This window comes from Ranitomeya variabilis, chromosome 2, assembly GCF_051348905.1.
Source record: "Ranitomeya variabilis isolate aRanVar5 chromosome 2, aRanVar5.hap1, whole genome shotgun sequence".
Taxonomy (NCBI): Eukaryota; Metazoa; Chordata; class Amphibia; order Anura; family Dendrobatidae; genus Ranitomeya; species Ranitomeya variabilis.
In genome coordinates this window covers 22,104,658-22,119,099 of record NC_135233.1, presented here as the reverse complement: position 1 = coordinate 22,119,099, position 14,442 = coordinate 22,104,658, and the positions used below count along the sequence as shown (strand labels likewise).

At 43.1% G+C, this 14,442-nt stretch overlaps 1 protein-coding gene across 5 annotated transcripts in view; it reads right to left on the bottom strand.

Annotated features, from left to right (window-relative positions):
* TOGARAM2 (TOG array regulator of axonemal microtubules 2) overlaps window positions 1-14,442 on the bottom strand; it is a 95,852-nt gene that overhangs the window by 21,207 nt on the left and 60,203 nt on the right. For 4 of the 5 annotated variants that reach the window (XM_077282103.1, XM_077282105.1, XM_077282104.1 and 1 more), the window contains exons 5-9: window positions 11,973-12,181; window positions 9,462-9,643; window positions 8,780-8,820; window positions 6,327-6,484; window positions 2,030-2,162 (exon numbers count right to left, since the gene is read on the bottom strand). In XM_077282103.1, the coding sequence (XP_077138218.1) occupies window positions 2,030-2,162; window positions 6,327-6,484; window positions 8,780-8,820; window positions 9,462-9,643; window positions 11,973-12,181 (723 nt within the window). The remainder of the gene's footprint in view (window positions 1-2,029; window positions 2,163-6,326; window positions 6,485-8,779; window positions 8,821-9,461; window positions 9,644-11,972; window positions 12,182-14,442) is intronic. The other variant, XM_077282106.1, reaches the window with a different exon arrangement.

Here is a 14,442-nt window from a genome sequence, read left to right as displayed (position 1 = left end):
ATATATGTACAGCTGGTATAACCTGGGCATCTCCTGTATATAATTATATATGTACAGCTGTTATAACCTGGGCATCTCCTGTATATAATTATATATGTACAGCTGGTATAACCTGGGTATCTCCTGTATATAATTATATAACAGCTGTACATATATAATTGTATACAGGAGATCCCCAGGTTATACCAGCTGTACATATATAATTATAGACAGGAGATCCCCAGGTTATACCGGCTGTACATATATAATTATATACAGGAGATGCCCAGGTTATACCAGCTGTACATATATAATTATATACAGGGGATGCCCAGGTTATACCAGCTGTACATATATAATTATATACAGGAGATGCCCAGGTTATACCAGCTGTACATATATAATTATATACAGGAGATGCCCAGGTTATACCGGCTGTACATATATAATTACTAGACTGTGGCCCGATTCTAACGCATCGGGTATTCTAGAATATGCATGTCCCCGTAGTATGTGATTCGCGGCAGACTGTGCCCATCGCTGATTGGTCGAGGCAACCTTTATGACATCATCGTCGCCATGGCAACCATTATGACATCATCGTCGCCATGCTGTGCCCATTTCTGATTGGTCGAGGCCGCCCGACAAACCGTCGACCACTCCATATAAGGTATGGTCTACAAACCGCCAACCACTCCATATAAGGTATGGTCTACAAACCGCCGACCACTCCATATAAGGTATGGTCTACAAACCGCCGACCACTCCATATAAGGTATGGTCTACAAACCGCCGACCACTCCATATAAGGTATCCTGTTTGTAGACCATACCTTATATGGAGTGATTTCCAGGACAGACAGACAGACAGACAGACAGACAGACAGACAGACAGACAGACGGAAAAACCCTTAGACAATTATATATATAGATATACAGGAGATCCCCAGGTTATACCAGCTGTAAATATATAATTATAGACAGGAGATCCCCAGGTTATACCGGCTGTACATATATAATTATATACAGGAGATGCCCAGGTTATACCAGCTGTACATATATAATTATATACAGGGGATGCCCAGGTTATACCAGCTGTACATATATAATTATATACAGGAGATGCCCAGGTTATACCGGCTGTACATATATAATTATGTACAGGAGATGCCCAGGTTATACCAGCTGTACATATATAATTATATACAGGGGATGCCCAGGTTATACCAGCTGTACATATATAATTATATACAGGGGATGCCCAGGTTATACCAGCTGTACATATATAATTATATACAGGAGATATCAAGGTTATACCAGCTGTGCATATATAATTATATACCGGAGATACCCAGGTTATACCAGCTGTACATATATAATTATATACAGGACATGCCCAGGTTCTACCAGCTGTACATATATAATTATGTACAGGAGATGCCCAGGTTATACCAGCTGTACATATATAATTATATACAGGAGATCCCCAGGTTATACCAGCTGTAAATGTATAATTATATACAGGAGATGCCCAGGTTATACCAGCTGTACATATATAATTATATACAGGAGATGCCCAGGTTATACCGGCTGTACATATATAATTATATACAGGAGATGCCCAGGTTATACCAGCTGTACATATATAATTATATACAGGAGATCCCCAGGTTATACCAGCTGTAAATGTATAATTATATACAGGAGATGCCCAGGTTATACCAGCTGTACATATATAATTATGTACAGGAGATGCCCAGGTTATACCGGCTGTACATATATAATTATATACTGGAGATGCCCAGGTTATACCAGCTGTACATATATAATTATGTACAGGAGATGCCCAGGTTATACCAGCTGTACATATATAATTATGTACAGGAGATGCCCAGGTTATACCAGCTGTACATATATAATTATATACTGGAGATGCCCAGGTTATACCAGCTGTACATATATAATTATGTACAGGAGATGCCCAGGTTATACCGGCATGCTCCTTATCACCGTACACAGTAAGCTGTACGATTTCTCCTCCTGGTTCTGACCTGCAGAATCCGCTCCTTGTACTTTGTCCCATAATTGCTGTTGGCTTCGCCTTTTTTCATTTCGGATGTTTTCTATCTCCTGCTGTTTTTGTCTCATCTTGTCTTGCGCAGACTTTGATATAGTGAAGATAATCTGTGGAGATAATTCTCTATGAATATAGAAATGTCTGAAAACATCACATTTAAAAACAGAAGTAACAAAAAATTTAAAAAAAATTAAATATTGTATTTTTAATGAATACATGTCCCAACATTTTAAAATCCTGCTGTTTTCTTCCAGGAGCAGTGCCACCCCTGTGCACAGGTAGTCTGTGGTACTGCAGCTCAGCCCTATTCACTGCAATACAAGATGTAACCCATGGACACATATAGGGCTAATCTGGAAAAAAAGCTCCCTCTAGTGGTGGCTGCAGGAAGACTGATTTTTATATTTGCCACTACTTATGCAGAGGTTTTGCAACTTTGTATCAGGAAAACTGATCCCAGACCTCTATAAAGATGTATTCTATGCCCAGGTTATACTGTCAATCTGATTATTAGGTTATACATAATGTATAAGTGCAGTGGGCCAAATAGAGTTAGCGCCTCTATTGGTCGTATGTGGTACTGCGGAATCACGAAAGTTCTATGCAATAGGTATACCTTGGGTGTTTATATGAGTAATTATATGAGTAACTCCAATACTTTGTGTCACGGGGTCCTTCTCCGGTATCACACAATCAACAGAGCCAGCGAAGAGTGAACAATCCCAAGACCTTTATTTAGGCAAAAATACGAAAGGTCCATATACAATACACCACACAAAGGATAAAAATAATGAAAATAAGTAAAATAGAAATATACACAAAAATGATACCCATATAACATATCACACCATCACAACCTCTCCCCCCTCATAGTAAGTGAGCACGCTATGAGGTCTACACAGACCTCTGTCCTGCTCACTTTAGTCCACTTTGCTCCACTGTTTATAGTTCCTTGTACAGTGGCAGGGGTTGCAATAATCATGAGCACGTGTCCATAAATTCCTGGGTCCTGGCTTTATGGTCATACCAGGATTTTTGACTGGACTGGGCCATTCGCTGATGTTCATTAGCCAAGGTAGCTAGCTGGGCGAGACAATCTCTGAACTCTAGAACGTAGGGAATGATGGGCATTCCGGTATCTGCGATATCTCCCTCCAATTGTTCTTTCAGAAGAAGGTGAGGCCCACGGACCTTCTGCTCCCACAAAATGACTTTGTAACTCCCCAATGTCATTTCCAAGGAGGATATCTGCAGGAAGTCCTCCCATAACTCCAATCCAACACAGTTTTTCTCCAAAACCATAATCCAAACGTACCAAAGCTCTCTGTATATATTTGCAGACACCCCCCGCCAGGACAATGGGAATTCCCGGGCCCTGGTGAATTGCCTCAGGTAGAACCACACGGGGGTCAGCAATAGTCAGGAATGCCCCCATGTCTCTAAATCTCGACACTTTGTATCCATCAATTTAGACATCTTGCAGGTGGCAATGCCGTTGCTGAGTATTTCTGATGGACAAAGGTCGGAGTCCGTACACTCCAGGAGGGGTATCTATGGTGCCGTGGTCGGTGGCCCACTCTGGTGGGGATGGTGGTAACTCTTCCTCAGGCGAGATGGAGTGCACAAGATGCACTGGACGAGGTGGGGCTCCCTCCGAATGCTTGAGGGACAGCCAGACTGCAAATGTCCAGGTTGCCCACACCCGTAACATCTCCTCTCTGTGATACCCCCAGGTCGTGGTCGGAACTGTTGGGGCCCAGGATTGAGAGCTATGATTGTCATCGGCTTGCAACTAGGTGGAAGGGCAGATATAATCGGATGGGGACGTGGCACAGGAGCAGGCATTGGTTCATTGTCCAGAAGCCTCCTCCATTGCGGTCGGATAGTAAGGGCTTCATCGGCCAGGGCTGCAGCTCTATCCACGGTGCACGGCGTGCGCTCCCGGACCCATTCCCGTACCTCTGCGGGGCACTTGGCAAGAAATTGTTCTATAAGGAACGCCTGTATAACATCTTCCACAGTAAAGGCGTTTTCTGCTTCCAGCCATCTCTGACATGCCTGGGACATCTTATGTGCATACATCCTAAATAATCCCCCCGTAGTGCATGGGAGGTCTCAGAACTTGGCCCTATACGAGTCTGGGGTGATAGCATGGTAATCCAGGATAGTCTGCTTTACAATGTTATAATCCCGATTCCGCTGTGAGTCAGTGGTTCGGTAAGCCACCGCCAGGCTACCGTTCAGGAGTCCCACTAACAAACATATCCAGCCAGAGTGGGGCACCTCCATCACCGCACACTGCTGCTCAAAGTCCTTGAAGAACCCCTCCACATCTCCGGAAACCTCATCAAATGGCTTAAAGTCTGTCCGGGTGATCCGTACAGGCTCCCGGATCGTTGGGTTTACATTCCACATTGCGTTACTCCCTCTTTCAAGCTCCATTGCTTCTTGTCTCCGCTATGCCCGGCGGGCAGCCTCCTCCTTGTACTCCTGAGAGACGCCTGGGCCCAGAACCGCCATCTCTTCTTCGTACCACACCACCCACTGGCTTTTTGGGGTGGGGGTCCTCGTCTCCAGTGCTCATCCTTTAGACATGGGAGCAGGTGGCCGGGCTGGCACCCACCAGTAGGTCAATTAAGGCTTCTTTAGTCAGTCCCTGGTAGTTCAGGCCCAGCTCTCTGGCTCTCTCCTGTAAACTGGATACAGTCCAATTTCTGTACTCACTCTGTGGGTGGTTCTCCATTTGGTTACGCTCTGTTGGTCCCACTGCTGCCACCAGTTGTCACGGGGTCCTTCTCCAGTATCACACAATCAACAGAGCGAGAGATGAGTGAGCAATCCCAAGACCTTTATTTAGGCAAAAATACAAAAGGTCCATATACGATCCACCACACAAAGGATAAAATAGTTCAGAACACGAATGCAGTTCAGTAACAGGAAAAAAAGTCCAACAATCCAGCAGACAGAGGATAGCATAGTCGATATACTCTTCTTTCTCTATGAGATGCTGTGAACACATCATCATTCCACACAGGACTCATCTGTGTCTCACCTCCCTGATATTTACAAGTCCCTCTCCTCATTCAAGGGTCAGGAGGGGGAAGGTCTCAGGGGCTCATTGTTTCAACAAGCTAGGTCAACATGTCATTAGCATATTAGCAATCAATACAGTGCTGTGGGGGCTGATATCAGATGGCAGCAACAGCCATTCATCAATTAGCAAATAACCCATCCTACAAGAGAACACCATGAAAATCAGTAAAATAGAAATATACACAAAAATGATACCACGTAGCATATCACACCATCACACTTTTATTAATTCTACCCTACAATTATACTGCATATATTAATAATACCCTATAATAATTCTGTATATATAAATTATACCGTATAATAATTTTGTATATATTATTCTGCCCTATAATAGTACAGGATATATTCATACTACCCTATAATAATTATGTATATATTAATAATACCGTAGAATAATTCCGTATATATTTATCCTGCCCTATAATAGTACAGGATATATTCATCCTACCCTATAATAATTCTGTACATATTCATCCTATCCTATAATAATTCTGTATTTATTTCTCCTACCCTATAATAATTCTGTATATATTATTCTACCCTATAATAGTACAGGATATATTCATACTACCCTATAATAATTCTGTATATATTCATACTACCCTATATTAATAATACCCTATAATAATTCTTTATGTATTATTCAGCCCTATAATAGTACAGGATTTATCCATCCTACCCTATAATAATTTTGTATATATTATTCTACCCTATAATAGTACAGGATATATTCATACTACCCTAAAATAATTCTGTATATATTCATACTACCCTATATTAATAATACCCTATAATAATTCTTTATATATTATTCTACCCTATAATAGTACAGGGTATATTCATCCCACCATAGAATGTAAGTCCGCAAGGACAGGGTCCTCTCCCCTTTGTACCAGTCTGTCACTGTAAACTTGTTTACTGTAAATGATATTTATAACCCTGTATGTAACCCCTTTCTCATGTACAGCCCCATGGAATTAATGGTGCTATATAAATAAATAATAATAATAAATAATAATAATACACTAAAATAATTTGCAAACTAAAAAAAAAAGCTAATTGACGGTGCGCCTCTTGTGGTCACGTTTTGTACTGCAGCCATCCTGCACTTTTTTTTATCACACGATGGATGACTACTCCATTCTTGACTTTGCACTGTAGAATATCTCGCCTACCCGAGCATTGTTTTCCTTCCCTTCTTCGTCTTTGACTATCAGGGGTAGCGGTGCGTCGTCGGTATCTTTGGCTGCAGCTGGTAGGATCGTTTTTGAAGGGATCAGTTCCAATGTGTCTTCCATAAGATTCGTGGCACAACTGTCTGTGTGATCAGCGTCTGCCGGGAGATACAAAATGCCTTATTGTAAGCAGACGTCCCCGCCCCTGCGGACCCCTCTGTCCATCCATTTCTAGCAGATAACGAGTATAATACCTCCTATAGGAATGAGACTTGGGGACGATCAAACTTACAGTCCATTCAGTTATGTGCTTTGCTCCAGATAAGCGGGGCGTGATGTGTTTTACAACCGCTTATCTCCCTCCATAGAGAAAAGAGGAGACGAGGAAATCCCATATCAATCAGCCGACAGCTACATTATGTCTATGGCCAAACTGACTCCTTTCCTGACCAAGATAGTTTTAGTTTTCGCGCTTTAATTTTTTCTTCCAAAATGTCACAAGTTTTTTTTTATTTTTCCATATAAAAGAATGCAGATTGGCACATACCGTCCCGTGCAACAAAATCCTTTATTGTGGCATCATCATACCAAAAGCAAGCAGATAAGACAGTGGAGCAAATACAGACGACAATCGTTTCACACTTACATTGCGCTTCAACAGCAACTTATGACCTGTTGAAGCGCAATGTAAGCGTGAAACGATCGCTCCACTGTGTTATCCGCCTGCTGCTGGTATGATGATGCCACAAGAAAGGATTTTGTTGCACGGGACGGTATGTGCCAATCCGCTTTCTTTTATAAGGACGTACAGATTCTTTTTCTTTGGAAGTGGCACCCGTAATCCCTGGTGTGTGTGCAGCTTCATCAACCCGAGGTCATACAGCTGGGCCTTTGTCCTGCTTCTCTTCTATGGTATTTTTTATTTTAGGGGGGTAAATGGTAAAAATAATAACACTATTGTTACATTGTTTTGTTTTTTTTTCTAAATATTTATTTTTTTAAATCCTTCAGGGACTTGCGATTTCCTGATTGTCTGTGTCACAATACACTGTAATACTGTGGTATTGCAGTGCGTCACGTAGGCAATCTCCTATGAAGTCCCTCCACATGGCAGACACGGGGGTCTTCAGACGCTCCCAGCAGCCATGACAGCCAATCAGCACCCTGCGACCATGTCGCGTGGGCACATTCAGGATCTTCACGTGTCCAGCAGATATTACTGCCGATAAGTTGTTACATTAGTGTCCAGCTAAAAGAACAATGATACATTTTAGAACAGATCTGATGTACCGGTCATTAAAAAATCTATTGAAGAAACCATATGCAAATTAGCCTGGAGGTGTGATGGGGGCGTGTCAGTGCAGTATAAGTGCTCGGACACGCCCCCAGAGCACTTCCAGCCCGATGTGCACATATATTCTTGGCTAGATTTCTCAAGACTTGGACATTGCATCTCTAGAAAAAAAAGATATAATTGTTAATTTGGAATAATGTGCTGTCATGCCTTTACTTTTATGTATAAAAACGTGTCGAAAGGATCACGGAAATCTTCTTTTTTAGCAGGACGAGCTTGATGGTGCCAGCCCCATGGATTGCTAAAGTATCAATGTGTTTCTTCTATGGCGGTAACTGAATCTCCTTTCTGGACACATGATCCCATTGTGCGCCCGGCGGCTCATCGGACAGGTTTCCCGCTTATTATCTCATTATGTTGGTTACGGTGTGTAGTGGAGGATGTCGCCACTTTGTGTCACTGTAATCAGTGTAACAATTCTTCCCCAGCTCAGGTGTAACCGGTCATTACCCAGATACCGATCACATGCACTTTCCAGGGTCAGGATGACAAAATACCATTCATTGCAGCCCGCCAGAGCCTGCTGGGAGTTGTAGTTTCATTACGTCTGGAGAGCCACAGGTTCAGTACCACTGATTAGCCATTTCCGAGCAATCATCCGCAGGTGATCTGGCCACATCTTCACATGTGGTGCCAGGGAAAGGAATCATACAACATGGTTTTTTTTTTAATATTTTTTTCCAATTTGGGGATCATTACATGAGATAAATATTTATAGATTCTATTTATTTTATTATTTATTTTCATTACACACTTAATAATACCAAATCTGTTATTTTAATTTTTTGCACATTTTGCTATTTATATTATTGGGGAAAAAGGAGATATATATTTTTTTCTTAATATGCATAATTTTTATATAGACCTCATTTGATTTCGTGTCTCTGGTGATAAATGATGCAGTGTAATTGCATTATCCCCTAATTAACCTGTACAGACTTTAAACAATCTATATATAATAGATTCTATTACCAGATCGATTTTCCTATAGATCGTTCGTTCGTCCATCAAGTCGCCATGACTTGAGATTGAGCAGAAAGCCGTAAAAAAAATAATAATAATAAAATAAATCTATATGTATATATAGTGACCCACTCACCTATGGAGCTGGTGGATGTTCCATCATTCTCCACAATACTGCTGTAAACGAGAGGAGATCGGGGTTAATCTAGTGAACCCCTCTGTACCCCAATGTTTGTATAAACACACAATTTTATGCCCCTTAGGGACATTTCAGGGAAAGATTGAGGCCACTTACCCCCTTTATAAGAAGGACCCCGTGGCAGATATTAGGGTGCCTACATATAGGAAGATCAATTATAATAAATCCCAATTTTAAAGGAGCCACAAAGCTCAAAATGAATAAAAAAAAATACCACTTCTGATTGTGAGGGCCCCGAGCCTGATAATAGTGCGGGGCCACAAAAGTGAAATACCCCAACATTTTGCAAAACTGCCTTCATTTCTGTGCTCAGCTGACGCCGTCATAGCAGCAATGTCACGTAACTCACTGCCAAGTCCCCCCTCTACTACTATACGTCTTCCCAAGACTCGGACCACCCTGGTTTAGTGTCACAGGATGGTTTCTACACGTTTAGGTGTCATCACTCTCATATATTCTATTTATGACATCAGCTGTCTGGTAAAGAAAATGAAGTCCCAGCTGAGATCCATCCATACGTAGCAATGCCTCATAGGGGATAATTAAAGACTGTGACATTATGGGATGTTTGCGTGCGTTCCTGCACTACGCCCTCCTGTGCCCAGCGGCAGATGGTCACCTTCTCGGCTGGGCTCCTGCTCTGGGGACCGGTGAGGATCTCCTCAGTTGACCATTAGAGATGGTTTGAGAAACACCATTCGGTTCTGCCGGAACACCAGATGATTTGTTTATTGGAGGAATCACCACCCCGCTGAGAGGCTTACGATTCTTATCCTCGCCAGAGCGCATGTGTTGTTGAGACTGCAAGTGTAAAGCAGTGAGAAGAAGAGATATTAAGAGATTGATTAGACAAGGAGGCAGTACTATCTATGCCTACATCATTTACAGGTAGAGACAGGGAGGCAGTACTATCTGTGCCGACAGCATTTACAGGAAGAGACAGGGAGGCAGTACTATCTGTGCCGACAGCATTTACAGGAAGAGACAGGGAGGCAGTGATATCTGTGCCTACATCATTAACAGGAAGAGACAAGGAGCCAGTACTATCTGTGCCTACATCATTAACAGGAAGAGACAGGGAGGCAGTACTATCTGTGCCTACATCATTAACAGGAAGAGACAAGGAGCCAGTACTATCTGTGCCTACATCATTAACAGGAAGAGACAGGGAGGCAGTACTATCTGTGCCTACATCATTAACAGGAAGAGACAAGGAGCCAGTACTATCTGTGCCTACATCATTAACAGGAAGAGACAGGGAGGCAGTACTATCTGTGCCTACATCATTAACAGGAAGAGACAGGGAGGCAGTACTATCTATGCCTACATCATTTACAGGTAGAGACAGGGAGGCAGTACTATCTGTGCCGACAGCATTTACAGGAAGAGACAGGGAGGCAGTACTATCTGTGCCGACAGCATTTACAGGAAGAGACAGGGAGGCAGTGATATCTGTGCCTACATCATTAACAGGAAGAGACAGGGAGCCAGTACTATCTGTGCCTACATCATTAACAGGAAGAGACAGGGAGGCAGTACTATCTGTGCCTACATCATTAACAGGAAGAGACAGGGAGGCAGTACTATCTGTGCCGACAGCATTTACAGGAAGAGACAGGGAGGCAGTACTATCTGTGCCTACATCATTAACAGGAAGAGACAAGGAGCCAGTACTATCTGTGCCTACATCATTAACAGGAAGAGACAGGGAGGCAGTACTATCTGTGCCTACATCATTAACAGGAAGAGACAGGGAGGCAGTACTATCTATGCCTACATCATTTACAGGTAGAGACAGGGAGGCAGTGATATCTGTGCCTACATCATTAACAGGAAGAGACAGGGAGCCAGTACTATCTGTGCCTACATCATTAACAGGAAGAGACAGGGAGGCAGTACTATCTATGCCTACATCATTAACAGGAAGAGACAGGGAGGCAGTACTATCTGTGCCTACATCATTAACAGGAAGAGACAGGGAGGCAGTACTATCTGTGCCTACATCATTTACAGGAAGAGACAGGGAGGCAGTACTATCTGTGCCTACATCATTAACAGGAAGAGACAAGGAGCCAGTACTATCTGTGCCTACATCATTAACAGGAAGAGACAGGGAGGCAGTACTATCTATGCCTACATCATTTACAGGTAGAGACAAGGAGCCAGTACTATCTGTGCCTACATCATTTACAGGTAGAGACAGGGAGGCAGTGATATCTGTGCCTACATCATTAACAGGAAGAGACAGGGAGGCAGTACTATCTGTGCCTACATCATTAACAGGAAGAGACAAGGAGCCAGTACTATCTGTGCCTACATCATTAACAGGAAGAGACAGGGAGGCAGTACTATCTATGCCTACATCATTTACAGGTAGAGACAAGGAGCCAGTACTATCTGTGCCTACATCATTTACAGGTAGAGACAGGGAGGCAGTGATATCTGTGCCTACATCATTAACAGGAAGAGACAGGGAGGCAGTACTATCTGTGCCTACATCATTAACAGGAAGAGACAGGGAGGCAGTACTATCTATGCCTACATCATTAACAGGAAGAGACAGGGAGGCAGTACTATCTGTGCCTACATCATTTACAGGAAGAGACAGGGAGGCAGTACTATTGCTGCCAATATACATACAAATACAGAGAGGCAGTACTATCTGTGCCTTTATTATTTACTCAGATTAACAGTGCGATAGTCATATCTTTACATCTACACAGGTAGGCCAGAGGCAGTACATACTAAATATACAGGAAATACCAGTACAGTAGTCAGGTAGGCAGTACTATCTGTACCTACATCATTTACAGGAAGAGACAGCGAGTAAGAGATAAACATTCGAGATTTAGATAGATAATAGATCGATTGATAATAGATAGTTAGATAATAGATAGATAATAGAGAGATAAATAGATACATAGATAAGATAGATAATAAATAGATGATTGATAGATAATAGATAGAAAATAGATAGATAGATAGATAGATAGATAGATAGATAGATAGATAGATGATAGATAATAGATAGATAATAGATATATATAATAAATACTGTAGATAGATAATAGATGATAGATAGATATAGATACGATCTTCTGCCCTTCTTGTATCACTCTCATCTTGGTACCTCTATACATGATGTGTTTTCTCCTCTTTTTCCATTCCCCCTCTCTGTTTCGTTCCTCTCTGTGCCACACTCTTCTTCTGTGTTATTGGGGGTCGGACTCCTCTGTATAGGGGGTACAGGCCTCGTCATATTCAGTAACCTCTGGGAGGCGCTCCTGGGCACTGCAGGCTTCAGAGGAGCGTACTGTAAGCTTATAAGGTCAGATGGAGCTGTAATGGAGATTGTGGAAACATTCATGGGGTTATGCTGCTTTAACCCTTTTTTGTCTACTGGTGATATATACAATACTGTGCAAAAGTTGTAGTCCAGTTTGGAAAAAATGCTGCAATGTAAGAAGCTTCCAAAAATAGAAGAGTCAATAGTTTATGTTTATTAATTAACAGAATGCAAAGTGAATGAACAAAAGGGTAATGTAAATCTCATCAGTATCTGGTGACCGCCTGTTGCCTCCATTATCAGTATCTGGTGACCACCTGTTGCCTCCATCATCAGTATCTGGTGATCGCCCGTCACCTCCATCATCAGTATCTGGTGACCACCTGTTGCCTCCATCATCAGTATCTGGTGACCGCCTGTTGTCTCCATCATCAGTATCTGGTGACCGCCTGTCTCCTCCATCATCAGTATCTCGTGACCGCCCATTGTCTCCATCATCAGTATCTGGTGACCGCCTGTCTCCTCCATCATCAGTATCTCGTGACCGCCCATTGCCTCCATCATCAGTATCTGGTGATCGCCTGTTGCCTCCATCATCAGTATCTGGTGACCGCCCGTCTCCTCCATCATCAGTATCTGGCGACCGCCCATTGCCTCCATCATCAGTATCTGGCGATCACCTGTTGCCTCCATCATCAGTATCTGGTGACCGCCCGTCTCCTCCATCATCAGTATCTGGCGACCGCCCATTGCCTCCATCATCAGTATCTGGCGATCACCTGTTGTCTCCATCATCAGTATCTGGTGACCGCCCATTGCCTCCATCATCAGTATCTGGTGACCGCCTGTTGCCTCCATCATAAGTATCTGGCGACCGACTGTTGCCTCCATCATCAGTATCTGGTGACCACCTGTTGCCTCCATCATCAGTATCTGGCGACCGACTGTTGCCTCCATCATCAGTATCTGGTGACCACCTGTCGCCTCCATCATCAGTATCTGGTGACTGACTGTCTCCTCCATCATCAGTATCTGCCGACCGCCCATCGCCTCCATCATCAGTATCTGGTGACTGCCCGTCACCTCCATCATCAGTATCTGGTGACCGCCTGTCTCCTCCATCATCAGTATCTGGTGACTGACCGTCGCCTCCATCATCAGTATCTGGTGACTGACTGTCGTCTCCATCACTTCTTCTCATCACTTGTACACAGGTTATGGAGGGTCTCAGCTGGAGGTTGGTGCCAAACATCTTGGAGACCTGACCCCAGATCTTCTGTGTATGAGGCTTGTGCAGATCCTTCATGTGATCCCAGAGAGACGATATGATGTGAGATCAGGGATCTGTGGGGCCGGATCATCACCCCCAGGACTCCTCATTATTAATGATATTAGCTGGATGTTGGGGGTCGTTGTCCGACTGTAGAATAAATCTGGAGCAGATCAATCTTCTCCCTGATGATATTACATGATGGAGAATATCTCCAGGGTTCCTCAGCATTGAGGACAACATTAATCCTGACCAAATTCTCAACATTATTGGCTGAAATGTAGCCACAAACTTACAGGCCCCTCCACGGTGCGTCACTGCTCCTGCAGACCCTCATTATGGCGCCGCTCTCCTGCGTTTCAGAGGACAAACTGCTTCTCTTATAGCCAAATATTTCACATTGTGACTCCTCAGTCCAGAGACCTGCTGACATTTCTCAGCACCCCAGCTCCTATGTTTTCGTACATAGATACCACTTTGCCTACTGTAGTCTCCATGTTGAAGGTATGAGTTATGGCCACTTCTGGCCATACTTCTTCGAATAGTAGATGGGCCTAGCTGAGGTCCACTGGTTGCTGTCAGTTCTGAGCTGATGGCACTGCTGGAAATCTTTCATTTTCGAAAGGAGGTAAATATGATGAGTCTTCAATCATCTGCGCTAAGTTTTCTTGGAAGATCACTGCGTCTACAATCTTCAACGTTGCCCATTTTTGATACTTCTTGAAAAGAGCTTGATCCTCAAATCTTAAAACCCCAGTTTGCTTTGACATCTTTCCCTGGTACAGGCCTCGCTGATGCACTATAACTACCTTGTGTCTTGTTGCTGTTCTCAGTCTTGCCATGGTGTATGACCTGTGGCATGAAACCATCTTCCACAACCTCACCTTTGTAGCAAAGTTTGGCTGTTCCTCACCTGGTTTTAAGCCTCCTTTAAAGCTGTTTCTGTTTCAGTTAATGATTTTTAACCTACATATGAAAATGACGATGATCACCTGTTTGGTATAATTGGTTGTTCACACCTGACCATGTTTCCCCGAAATTCTG